Source organism: Choloepus didactylus, chromosome 22 (genome assembly GCF_015220235.1).
Source record: "Choloepus didactylus isolate mChoDid1 chromosome 22, mChoDid1.pri, whole genome shotgun sequence".
Lineage (NCBI taxonomy): Eukaryota > Metazoa > Chordata > Mammalia > Pilosa > Megalonychidae > Choloepus > Choloepus didactylus.
In genome coordinates, this window is record NC_051328.1 from 35,913,502 (window position 1) to 35,927,227 (window position 13,726).

A 13,726-nucleotide genomic window follows, 5' to 3' on the forward strand; every position below is an offset into this window, starting at 1 on the left:
GGGTCAGGGGTTTCTTTGTGGTGTGATGAAAATGTTCTGGATTGGACAGCAGCAATGGTGCACAATCTTGCAAATATACTAAAACCTACTCAACTGCACACTGAAAGGGTGAAATTTATGGTATGTGAATTGTATCTCAACAGAACAAAATATAATGCAAATGAACTGAGTGAATATGATTCCATCTAAAGCAAGGAAATTTGGCACTGATTACAGTGTAGCTTAGCTGGAAAAGCCCAAGACCGAATTCTGGGACCCCCCCCCCAGTTCTGTGAGCCCCTTCATCTGTAAATTGGAGCTCATAAAGGTCATATGGGATAATGTATGTAAACTGACTAGCACATGGCCTGTCCTGGTTATTTCCATCAGTTTCCCGTCCCAATAGGGGCGCCCCTTCCCACCGGCTGCTGCCCTCCTACCTCAGGGGTCAGGGCGTTGTTGTCGGAGGTCTGGCTGGACAGCAGGATGTGCGTGAACCCCTCTTCCTTCCGCACGACAATGTCTCGAAACCTACAGTTGCTTTCGTTCTGGCGCACGCTGTACCTGAGCCTCTTGTCGAAGACGTAGTCCTTCTCCGTCTCCAGTTTCCTCTTCACCGGGCTGTGCAGGCTCAGTCCCCCGTTGGTCAGAGCAGAGCCTTCCAAAATCAGATAAATGAAATGAGAAACCGACCTGGGGAGAAATCTCACCACAGCGTGATCAGAGAAGGTTCATATTTTCAACCGAAAGGATGGAATGGGGCTGGGACCCTGTGTGCCCTCTGTTCTGGGGGTGGAGAAGGCCTGGGGCTTAGCGGCTACAGGTCCAAATTTGGATGAGGCTGTAGAGGGCTCTGGGAAAGGCCCAGTGCAATCCTTGACTCTGCTCTCCCACATCTCTGCCTGAGAGCATCCAGCTTCTTAACCACAGCAACCCACTGACCACCCAAGGAGATGGCCCTTCAACTATGCACACCTGTGACCGATAGGAAATTATTAGCAACAATGAAAGCAGCCAGCCTGTATGCAGCCTGTTCATGTGTTAAACACTGTCCTAGAACACGAAACGTGTATTATCCTGGTCAATATGACAGCCATGGCTTGGGAACCCCAGAGCCTCTTGGCAGCTGCCCTGAGATGAGGGAGGGGGATACCAAGTAGACCAAAGAAGAAAAATCTTATTAGCGTGTCAGATGATGCAGAAAAAGCACTGACAAAATCCAACACCCATTCTTGATAAGAACTCTCATCAAAATGTGAATAGAGGGGGAACTTTTTCAACTTGATAAAGAACATCTACAGAAAACCTATTGCTAACAAACTTAATGGTGAGAAACTAGACACTTTTCCCCTAAAATCAAGAACAAGGCAAAGAAGCTCTCTTTCGCCACTCCTATTCAACGTTATATTGGAAGTTCTAGCTGATGCAATAAGGCAAGACAAAGAAATAAAAGGTATTCTCAATGGGGGAAGGAGGAAATAAAACAGACCTTGTTCACAGATGACATGATCTATATAGAAAATTACACAGAATCAACAACAACAACAACAAAAAAAACTCCTATAAGCACCAAGCAAATATAACAGCATTATAGGACACAAGGTTAATCTGCAAAAGCCAAGTGTTTTCCTATATAACAGTAATGAAAAATTCACTTTGAAATTTGAAAAACAATACCATTTACAATAGCATGCAAAAAATTAAATATTTAGGCATATAGCTAACAAAATATGTACAAGATACAGAAAACTACAAAACTCTGATGCAAGAAATCAAAGATCTAAATAAATAGATTCTGTTTTCACAGATGGAAGACTTGATATTATTTCGATGTCAATTATTCCCAACTTGGTCTATAGATCCAATGCAATCCCAATAAAAATCCCCACAAGCTATTTTGTAGATATTGGCAAACTGATTCTAAAATTCATGTGGAAAGATGAAAGACCTAGAATAGCCAACAAAATACTAAAGAAAAAAATTACAAAGTTGGAGGACATACAATATCCATTTTTTTCACACTTTACTATTTTAAGACTTACTATAATGTTACAGTAATCAAGACAGGGTGATTTTGGTGAAAGAACAGATAAATAAATCAATGGAACAGAATAGAGAACCCAGAAAGAGACCCACACAAACACGGTCAAATGATTTTTGACAAAGAAGCAAAGACAATTCAAATGAGTCTTTTTAATAAGTGATACTGGAACAACTCAATGTCCATATGCAGGAAAAAAAAAAAAATTAAACCTAGACACAGACCTTATACTTTTCCCAAAATTAACTCAACTTGAATCATGGACCTAAATATAAAATGCAAAACTGCAATCTATGAAAGAAAAAAATGATAAATTGGACTTTACTAAAATTAAAAAGTCTGCAAAAAGCAGTTAAGAGAATGAATAGACAAGCCACATACTAGGAGAAAATATTCATGAAACAACTCATTGATAAAGGCCTTGTATTCAGAATATATAAAGAGCTCTTGAAACACAACAAGAAAACAAACGCAATTTTAAAGTGGGCAAAAGATCTGAACAGACATGTCACCAAAGAAGATTTACAGATGGCAAAAAAGCAGATGAAGAGATGCGCAACATCGTACATCATTAGAGAACTGCAAAGTAAAGCAACAATGAGACACCACTACACACCTATTAGAATGGCTAAATTCCATGATAACCATTGCTGATGAGAATCAAAGCAACAGAAATGTCATTCATTGCTGGTGGGTACAAAGGTACAAAATGGTACAGTCACTTCAGAAGATGGTTCAGCAGTTTCTTACAATGCTCAATAGTGTAGTGCCAAATGATTCAGCAATCTTGCTCCCAATTATTTACCCAACTGATCTGAAAATGTATCCTCACACAGAAATCTGCATGTGAATGTTTATAGCAGCTTTACTGATAATCTTCAAAAACTGGAAGTAACAAGGATGTCCCTAACAAAAGAATGCATAAACAAACACTAGTACATCCATGTACAATGGAATATTACTCAGCAATAAAAAGAAATGAGCTATCAAACCACAAAAAGACATCATGGAAACTTAACAGTGAGAGAAGCCAGTCTGAAAGGGCTACAGAGTATATTATTGCAATTACATGACATTCTGGAAAAGGCAAAGTAAAGGAACAATAAGAAGATCAGCAGTTGCCAGGGGCTGGTGCAGGAGGGAGATAGGGATGAATAGGTGGGGACTTTTTAGGGAGGTGAAACTATTCTATATGACACTGTAACAGTGAATATGGAATATCAAGCATTTACCAAAACCCATAGAACTGTACAGCACAAGGGATGAAGCTAAATGTATGCAGATTTAAAAAATCAGTTAGGTGGTCAGGGGATCCCTGGATCGAAGGCAGAATGTGACAAAGGAGTCTAACCTTATTAGAAATGTATGAAAGAACCTCACTCGAGGGAGTGGCGGGGAAGTGCTGACCTAAGTCACTTTGGAAATGAGTGGAGTTTGTAAAACTAAAGGTCAAAGAGACTGTACATAAGCCTACAGGTTAACAAATCTGATACTGCTCTATATGAATTCTGGAATTGAACAATTAAAGGAAACGGATGGTGGATGGCTGGGAATCAGGGGTCTCACTGTTGGTGGGGGGTGTACAGACAAGCAAGGGGAGACTAGAATGAGCCATGGAGAAATGAGTGGGAGCTGAAGGTGTCAGTATAGACTCATGTTTCACTTAAAATGGATGCAAATGGTTACAGTCAGAAATAATTATAGATACGAGTACATACACAAGTCAGTATGCACACATACACCCTTATCCTTGCTTTGTCAGCTGAGAGGGACTAGAAGCAACAACAGCCCAGTGCAATGGGCACTCGTAGAACCTGACCTTGGGCTGTAATACCATTCTCCAGTAAAAGGAACATTAACTAAAAGAAGGGAAAAAGGAGCTGACTTAAGTAACGGTGGAAAACAGCCTTTTAACAAAATAAAATAAAGGCTAAAGACAGAGAGAATTGTACATACACACATTATATTCTACTTGGTAAATCTGTTTCTCACGGGGTACAAACAGTTCAGAAATGACTTTACATATATACAAGGTTTGAACAAATACGTAAATAAATTGTAGCTAATGGGAGCCAGATTTCTCACCGCCAAAGAAAAAATTTACAAATAGGCTAAAGGGGAAGGCTAGAATGGACCCTGGGGGAAGTGGATTTGAGTCAGTATGATCTCATGCTTATTCTAATATACAGACAGATGTGGAAATAAACACAGATTGAGTATACACGGGTTAGTGTGCACACATACTTCCTAACACTCAGCACCCGTATCTTGGTTTCTAAATACCATTCTCCAATGCTAAGAAACCTTGAGAAACACCGGATTCTAGGACCGAGGCAGAAAATAAGCAAAATGAGCCTGGTGCAGCATTTAATGCCAGAAAGTAAGGATGTGCTTAACAACAACAAAAAAATGCAGAGGGGGCATGTCAAAAGAAGGCAGGAGTCATCCTGATAAAGCCCTCAAAGGCCAAAGCCGGAAAATCTGAGCAACAACATCAATGATGATAGTACTGGATTATAACTCAAAATATAAAATAAGTATCCATGAGTTTATAACTGCTGTGGGTAAATGATGGAATGAATGAATGAATGAATGAATGAATGAATAAATAAACAAATGACAAATCTTTCACAAAGAATTACTCCAAATAAAGTATATAGATACTCTGCCCTCAGAAGGTGGCACCTAGCTCCCTACTCCCTCCATGTATGGTAAACATAGTGACTTCCCTCCAAAGGGTACAGTTGAGGAAGGGGGCTGGGGAGAGTAACCTGACAGTGGTGAAATCTGACATGCACGACCTCAGCCAGGCGACCAAGGTCAACATCCACAGCAACAGTATAAACCCTTGACATGGTGTGATGAAAATGGCAATTTGTCTATTTGGCCTTCCTCCCCAAATCCCATAACCCCAGTCTAATTACAAGAAAAACATCAGATAAATCCCAACAGAGGGGCATACTACAAAATACCTGACCAGTACTCCCTGAAACTACCAAGCAAGTCTGAGGAATGCTGAGCCATGAGGAGCCTAAGGAGGCATGGCAAATAATCATAATGTGGTGGCCTGGATGGGATCCTGGGACAGAAAAGGGGTATCAGGTAAAAACTAAGGAATTCTGAATAAAGTATGGGTTTTAGTTAATAATAACGCATCAGTATTGGTCCCATAACTGTAATGGACGTAGCAAATGAATTTCAGTTGCTAATTATAAGGGGAAACTGGGTATGGGCTGTATGGGAACTCTCTTTACTATCTTCACAATTTTTCTGTAAATCAAAAACTACTCTAAAGAATAAATTTTGGTTCACATAAAATAACCCATTTCCCAAATGCCTCCGACATGCAGGCAGGCTTGCGAACCGAGACCAGTGCCTCGGGAGCCCCTGGAGAACCGTCACAGATGAACCTGCTGGGCCCACCCCATGCTGCTGCTCCAGGGGCCACAGTTTGAGAACCAGGCTCTAGATGACCCAGGGCTCGTCCGTCTCCAGGTGCCCTCTGATGCCAAGGTGTGCACGGTTTCCCTGAAGCCCTCTGTAGGAAAACCGGAGCTGTCCTCCACTCATGCTCTGGTGAAGATCTGACAATGCTATTGAGGTCACCATTTCTACTGGGGAACAGGTGGGAGGTCACTGTCCCCGTGAGCAGGATGGAGCCACATCACAAAGATCACTAAAATGCAATGGTGTGGGAAGGGGAGGTGCAAGGAAAGACAGGTGAGGCCCACGGTGTGCTAAGTACTCTGCCAGGTACCTTCATTTAGTTTTTGGCAGGGATGGAAAAGAAATCACGATGGAGAAACACTGAAACCAACGAGAAGCCAGCCCCCACCCCCCACCCCCAAAAGCCAAGCTTGCCCCCTCCTTAGGAAAATTACTGTGTGGACACAGAGTAGAAACTCCCCATTTTCTCATCAAGAGGCTCAAATAAGATAATATATTTAGAGAACCATGTATATAAGCAATGAATTAATGGTGGCTCTTATTTGTCTAATCATTACAGCCTGGCTGAACACAAAATTATTCTGGCAGTATCTTTTGCATGAGTCCCTTCTCTCCAATAATACCGTAAGTTTCTTGAGGGCAGGGCCACTGTCACAATCACCGCCCAGCCTGGGTTCTCCCTCTAGGTGGCTGCAGACTCTTAGTGAACACCGGGGGTCTTGGAGTCTTGAGAACAAGGCTAAAGGCAGGGGCCAGGAAGTGTGTCACTGGAGCCCTTCTGCACGTAGGTCCCCAGCCAATGCTACTGGCCATCAAAGCTGCAGGGCAGGCAAGGGGCAGCAGCTTTGTGATCCCACAGTTGCTCATTTTGTACTTTTTCCAGGTGAAATGATTCGATGAACTTCAGAAAGTAAACACAAGCATTTAATCAAAAGGCTTAGTGAGAAAGGTAAACCTCAAAACCTTCAGCTCCTTGGAAGGGCTTCCTGACTGGAGCTGGCCACGTCTTCTGCAGCAGCCTTGGCAGATGTATGTCATTTCTTGCTTGCAGGGGTCATCAAATGACCCCTGGGCACCGGTGCTGGCCTGGTAAGAAGTCAGATGATCCGAGCGTGGGTGCATGGATGCTTTCAGGGCCTGGGCAAGGTTAGAACAAAATCTTCCTGCTTCCTGCTATGGCTGAGTTGAGGTGCTTATGAACAATGATAGGAAGTATGAGAAAGGAGGGTTATCTTTTATGAGCAGCTTAGATATGTCATCTCTAATTCTTTCAACAGTCCTGCGAGACTGCCATTGGTCATTCATTTTATGAGGAGGAATACTAAAATAACTTACTGGAACCACAAAATTTTAAATGGTAGAGCCAGATTTGAGCCCAGCTGTTTCACGTTATTCATTCACTTGGCATCTAATTATCACCCATGTTGGGCCAGCTCTTGTACTAGGTGATGGGGATTCAAAAAAAAGGTCAATAAATCGGGTTCCTGTCCTCAAGTTCACTTTAGGTGTGGGGAGAGGAAAAGTTCCCATAGACAATAACCTAAAACAATTACAGATTGGAGAACGACAGCGAGAGATGTGCGAAAGAGTGATGAGGAGAGGGGTCTCTGAATTCCAAGCCCGGGGCCTTTCCACTGGAGCGCGTTGAGGCAACCCCCAAAGGAACCAGGGCTCTGGGAGCATCCGGCCAAATAAAATCTAAAACTATTTAACCATTTGAGGGTAAAGGGCCTGTTTATTCTCTGTAAAGATGCTGGAGTCATATCTCCGATGGCGACTTGGAAAATCATGTTTCCGGGCCAAGAAAGGAAGAAGAGCTCCCTGGGGGCTTGGGTTCCCATCCCGGGCAGCTGGGTTATGCTACATTTCCCAGTGTAAGTGGCTGACAAGGGGTCGTCTATTAGGCACAGAGAAAAGTTGCCCTCCTGTGCATCAGACGCTGCCCTTGCGCAGAGCTGCCCTCACGGCTCTCCCCTTCTGGGGACATCGTGCCTCCCGAGGGACTGGCAGGCCTGCAGGGAAGGCGCCATGGGAGACGGAACATGCCGGAAGCATGGAGATTTAGGGCTCTGCAGCCAGACAACGTGGAAATCCCAGCTCTGCGTTTGCAAACTGGGAGAAGCTAGGAAGCCACATGAGCTCTGGCCTCTTTGTTTATAAGATGGGGTTAAGAATACCTCCTTCCCAGGGCTGTTTTGAGTGGATTCAATCAAAGAGCTGAAATGGGCTTAGCAAAGTGTCCGGCACATTCTAGGCACTTCACAATGTTAGCTGAAGGATGCAAAGTTCTCCAAAAAAGAGGAATTAACCAGGGGAGTCCTCCACATGCCTGCTTCTACTCCCAGCCCACATCGTCCTCTGCGGCCCAGCACATAGCCTGGCTGGGGCATTCCTGACCACCTGCTGAGCCCTGCAGTCCTGGGGAAATCCAGCGATGGGGCACCGCTGCACCTCACCGGGAGCCAGCCCCACACTGCCTCGCTCCAGCTGCAGGGCCGGGCAACTTGCTCAACCACTTGCCTCCAGGGTCCCGCGTATGAAACGGGGGAAGCTGGCCCTGCCTCCAGGAGTGCTGCAAAGTAGAGGAAATGATGCACACCACATTTCTGGGGCATGGACAACCCCCCACGCACACTAGTTTCCTTCCTGCTGTTCTCTTCAAGCCTTCCCACGTTCCTTCCTTTAAAGTAAAAAGGAGTATTTCCCGTTAAAAGGTTCTATGAAATCGCCCACCAACACAGCCCCTCTGCCCTAAACACAAGAAATGACAAAATACAAAATTCAGTACAATGAAGCTGGGCTAACAAGATAACCATCTCTGAGTATTCCAGGCAGATGCTGGCAAAAGCAGCAAGGGGGCTGGGAGCAGGGAGTGGTGCAGGAAGTGGACTCCAAAGGGGATGAGGACCAAAGGATTCCATGCAAGACAGGTGAGGGGAACCAGGTTCGAGGCTTGAAGCCAGGGGATGGAGTGAGGTCCCCTCCCTCTCACGAAAGCAGGACATATTAAAAAAAAAAAAAAAAATTCTGCTGTCCATGGCTGAGACTCTACTAGGAGTTCTGGCACAGGTGGAAGCAAAAACAAAATTCACAGAGAGACAGGAAGAGTAAAAAAAAAAAAAAAAAAAAGCAAAAACAAAAACAAACAAAAACACAAACTTCCCTCTCAAAATGAATCTGCAAACCAAAATTCCAAAACATGAACATATCTAATGTTTAAAAACAGCCAACAAAAATCAACATTGGAACATGAATTACTCCAAATAAAATAAAACTATGGACTATAGTTAAGAGCATAATTACAATAATATCGTTTCAACAAGTGTAACAAAGGTACAACACTGATACAAAGTGTTAGTGACAGGGAAAACTGAGTTGGTATGTGTGTGGGGAGTACATGGGAACTGTGTATTTTTTGCATGATTTTTCTGTAAACCTACAACTTCTCTAATAAAAAATTAATTTAAAAAATTTACAAGAAAAATGAAAGTTAAAACTATGCTGAATACCATTTATTACCCACAAGCTTGGCAAAAATTAAAATCTTGACAATCCATGGCTGGAGAGGCTGTGGGGAAACAGGCACTCTCTTCACTGAGGGCGGGAATGCAAAATGACACAAGTGCTATGGAAGGGAATTTGGCATCATCTGACATAACCGTGTGTGCTGGTTTGTATATATTATATCCCCCAGAAAAAAGCCATATTCTTCATGCAGTCTTGTAGGGGCAGACATATTAGTGTTGATTTAAATTGGACCCTATTGATTGAATGCTTCTACGGAGATACGACTCAATCAACTGTGGGCGAGACCTTTGATTGGATAATTTCCATTCAGGGTGGGTCTTTATTGGATCACTGGAGTACTTTAAAAAGAGCCACACAGGCCCAGACCCAGAGCAGCTAAGAGTGACATTTTGAAGAGCAACTGCAGCTAAGAGAGGACAAAAAGCCCAAGAGCAACATTTTGGAAAATGCCATTTTGAAACGCCACGTGGACACCAGCCACGTGCCTTCCCAGCTAAAAGAGGTTTTCCGGACACTAACGGCCATCCTAAAGTGAAGGCACCTGATTGCTGATGCCTTACCTTGGACAGTTTATGGCCTTCAGACTGTAACTTTGTAACCAAATAAACACCCTTTATAAAAGCCAACCATTCCTGGTGTTTTGCAAAACAGCAGCATTAGCAAACCAGAACACCGTGTACACATGTGCTATTCAACCCAGCCTCCAGCAATTTCCATGCACACACACACACACACACAGTTTATTCTTCATAGCATTATTAACAATTGCAAAATACTGGATTCTACCTACTCAAATGTCCAAGGATAGAGTAGTGGAATAAACTATGGTGCATCTATGCAATGGAATATTGTGCAGCTATAAAAAAGAAAGAGAATGATCTCTATGAACTAGTATGGAAGGATTCCCAAAATATCTTTTTTAATGAAAGGTACAAAAGTACTCTACCTTTCATCAAATAAAGAAGGAGAAATAACATACATAAATGTGCCAATTATTGCAAAAAGAAACTCAGGAAGAATAAAGCAGAAAATGGGTTACTCACAAGTGATGGGAAAGGAGGAAAGGGGACAGGATGAGGAAGAAGTGGCACTTTTTGAGTAAGCTTTTTCATTCTGATTTTGGAAGCATATTAAGCATGTTCAAAAATAAAATAAAATCAACAAGGATGGAAGGAAACAAGTTAAAACTGAATGTGAACAGAAAGAAATGAACCTAATCATATTTCGAATGAATAACTTAACCACAATTGGGACTAAAACAAATAACTCTGGATGCATGATTATACTGTGTTGGTCAGTTTCCCGGGTCATCTTTGCCAAGCTGTGGCGTCCGGTCCTCTGGGCTGACGCTTGCCTGCATGCTATTGGGGAGGTATTTGTAGATGTGATTAGCCTCCATGATCAGCTGACTTTAACAAAGGAGAAGACCCTCCATAATGCGGGGCAGCCCCGTCCAATCAGCTGGAGGCCTTAAAAGCAAAGACCCAAGGGTTCTAAGAAGAAAAAGAAATGCAGAAGCAAGATTTCAACATCAATTCTTCCTGGGATTTCCAGGCTGCTGGTTTCCCCCAAGAAATTCAGACCCGAGACCAACATTGCGCTCGTCGGAATTTCCAGCCTTCGGCCTGCCCTACAGAATCTGGACTTCCCGGCCCCGCAATCATGGAGGCCAATTCCTTAAAACAAATCTCTTCCCACATTTATGAATCCTGTTGGTTCTGACTCTCTTAAGGAACATGACCAATGCATACACTTCAAACAAATTTTGAACTCTTCTTAGGTTTGTTTTTCATAGCAGTAAGGTGTAGCAATTCTAAAATTATTTAAATAATATTATAGTTTGAGAAAATGACCTAATGTGTGATGTTGCAGGGAGATGGGGTTCTCTGTATGGAAGGGTAAGGCAAGGAAGAATCCAGGTGCTGCAAAAGAAGTGGAGGCATCAGTATGGACTCATTATTTTTAAAATTCTCTAGGAAAAAAATTATCTAGAGGACATTATTGCAACAACTGACAAATTGGAATAGGGACTATAGCCTGGATTAATGTATTATATCAATGTTAAATTTCCTGAATTTCATAACTTTTATTGTTTTAAGTAATATGCTGAGTTGAGAATATCCTATTCTTACAAAACACCCACTGAAATAAAAATATTCAATCCACAGAAAAAGAATAATTATATAATTTATACATATAATTTATATATATTGCATAATTTATATAATAAGCATATACAAGTTGTGAGTATGTGTGTGTGCCCGCATGGCGAGACAGAGAGAATACCGAAATGTTGGAGAGACAGAGAGAATACCAAAATGTTAAAAACTGGCGAATGCAAAAGGGTTTCTTTTCTGTAAGTTTGAAGTTATTTCAAAGTAAAAAGTTAAATACATGAAAAAATGTATTCTGTAAATATTAACAAAATAAAAATCCCACACAAAAGATAACCCAAGGAAAGGAATATTTGAAGACGTGATAGCTGAATATTTTCCAGAACTGAAAACAAAGACTAGTGGTTAGTTCGAAAGAACACTCTGAGTACTAAGCAGAATAAACAGACAAATGATAATGAAACTTCAGAATATCAGAGGTAAAGTGAACATCTTAAACTCTAGCAGAGAGAGAAAAATAAGACTGTCAGAATGATAGACCAATAGTTACAGCAGTAACAGGCTTGAAAAAGGCGGATCACTACTATCCAAGAGCTAAAAGAAAATAAGTGTCAAACAAGAATTTAATACCCAGCCAAAGAGCTACCAAGGAGTGTGTAAATGGACATAAAAACACCAGGAGAGTTTATTAATCACAGACCCTAAAAGAATTATTAAGAGAAACTTCATCAAGTCAAAAAGTTAATTCAGAGGAAGGCATGGGAGAAATAAACAAAGATGATAATAAATATTTCTATAAATTTAATTATTGGCTATACAAATAATAAGTTGTTTAATAAAGCAGTTAACAACATTGGATGTAGACTATTATAATGAGATGTGGAAAGACAGTGTTCAATGAGACCTTAAAGCCAGCTAGGGTCTTCCTTGTTATGATCAGTAGGAAGACATCATATAAGGAAAAAATTACACTTAACTATGTATTCTAAAACTTAAGAATACAAGTACAATTTATAGCTAGTTTCCAAGTCAGCCTGGGAAAAGGGAATATATAGAATTTATCAATCTAATAAAAAGGATGAAAAGGAGAGGGGAAGGGAGTGGAAGAGGGAGCAGAGAAAAAAAAGATAAACAAACAATGCAAAATACAATAGGAGAAATAGTCCAAATATAGCAACAATCCCAATATCTGTGAACAGATTAAACATATATGAAAAGATAGAGGTGATGAGATTGGAAGAAAAGAATAAAGGAACCCAGGTGTGTGGAAGATTCCCTGAGGAGACACTCTTAAAGACAGAGAAAGGCATCTCAACTCAGCTAAGGATGGAAGGAGACCTGCCTCATCAAAGAAGAAACACAGAAATGGCACCAGGAGCATCAAGAAATGGTGCATAGTTATTCATGTGCAGCAAGAAAAGGAGGTCGGGAAATGCCCGGCAGTTTATAAGACACACAAAGAGAAACAGCTACCTGTGTTCTGAATGATAAAGGGGAGCTGCCCTGGGACTGGGATGAGCCGTCTAGGAGGGCAGAAGGTGAAGGCATCCTGGGGCGGGGTTGGGCGGCACGGAGCGTAGGACAGACGAGGGACAGACCGCAGACAGCTTCAACCACGCTGCACCAGCTTTCAGAGATCATGGCCATCATAGGCAGGGCTCACAGTCCCCACCAAGAACATGTCAAACCCCAGGCCTAACTTTGGACAGGGAGGGAGGAAAGACAGTTTAGACAGGACACCAAAGTACACGATCCCCAATTGAGGGACGCATAGCCTGTGCCAGTCCCACACTTACACGGTCATTCTCAGAGCCTAGGGCAGCTCTTGGAGTCATCAAGGGCAGCTGGGCTAGGACTGATCTACACCTAGAACATTCTGAAATGGAGATTTCCACTGTCACTTCAGCATGTCACAAAGTCCTTCCTCTTGACTGCTCACCATAACACAATAATATTTTGTTGAGTGCTTACTATGCTATTCACATAGCTCACCTCACTCAATCCTCTTAAGGACCCTGTAAGACTGTTTTCATGCCCACTTTACAGATGAGAAAGTCAAAGCCCAAAGTCACGCTACTAGGACATGTGCCAGCAAAGGGTTTAAACTCAAGCATCTTGACTGAAGCATCAAGACTCTGAAACTAACCCTGTATCATACCTCCTCAAGCTGCAGGGACTTGGGGTCTTCCTGAACTTCCACCATGTCCTCAAAGGGGTTGGTTCTAAGGAATGTTTGCTTTTCTTCATAACAGCCCAGTCTTTGCAGAACAAAGCAGGATGGAAACATCTTGCTGTATCATCATCTATACATCTGCCCGTTACCTCCACCACAATGCGTGCTCCTCGAGGACAACCTGGAGAGTTACATCTCTGTGTGCACGGAACCGAGCACAGTACCCGGAAGATGCCATGTGCTTAACAGGTCATTCATCGAGTGAATGAAGGAGCAAGTAAACCACGGAAGAGGCAACCACATCATGCTACACTGCCAACTTCTTAACAAACCCTCCTGGTGTTGGAGTACATTCCATATTTGCTTCATTCAGATCAGGAAGCCTCCACGCGTTGGCCACATTTCTGGATCTTTTTATTAGTCTTGTGCACAGCAAATTTGTTT

General features: G+C 42.3%; 1 protein-coding gene across 3 annotated transcripts in view; it reads right to left on the reverse strand.

Annotated features, from left to right (window-relative positions):
• Positions 1–13,726, reverse strand: part of CDYL2 (chromodomain Y like 2) — a 183,690-nt gene that overhangs the window by 30,175 nt on the left and 139,789 nt on the right. For all 3 annotated transcript variants that reach the window (XM_037816105.1, XM_037816104.1, XM_037816103.1), the window contains one exon: positions 420–637. In XM_037816105.1, the coding sequence (XP_037672033.1) occupies positions 420–637 (218 nt within the window). The remainder of the gene's footprint in view (positions 1–419; positions 638–13,726) is intronic.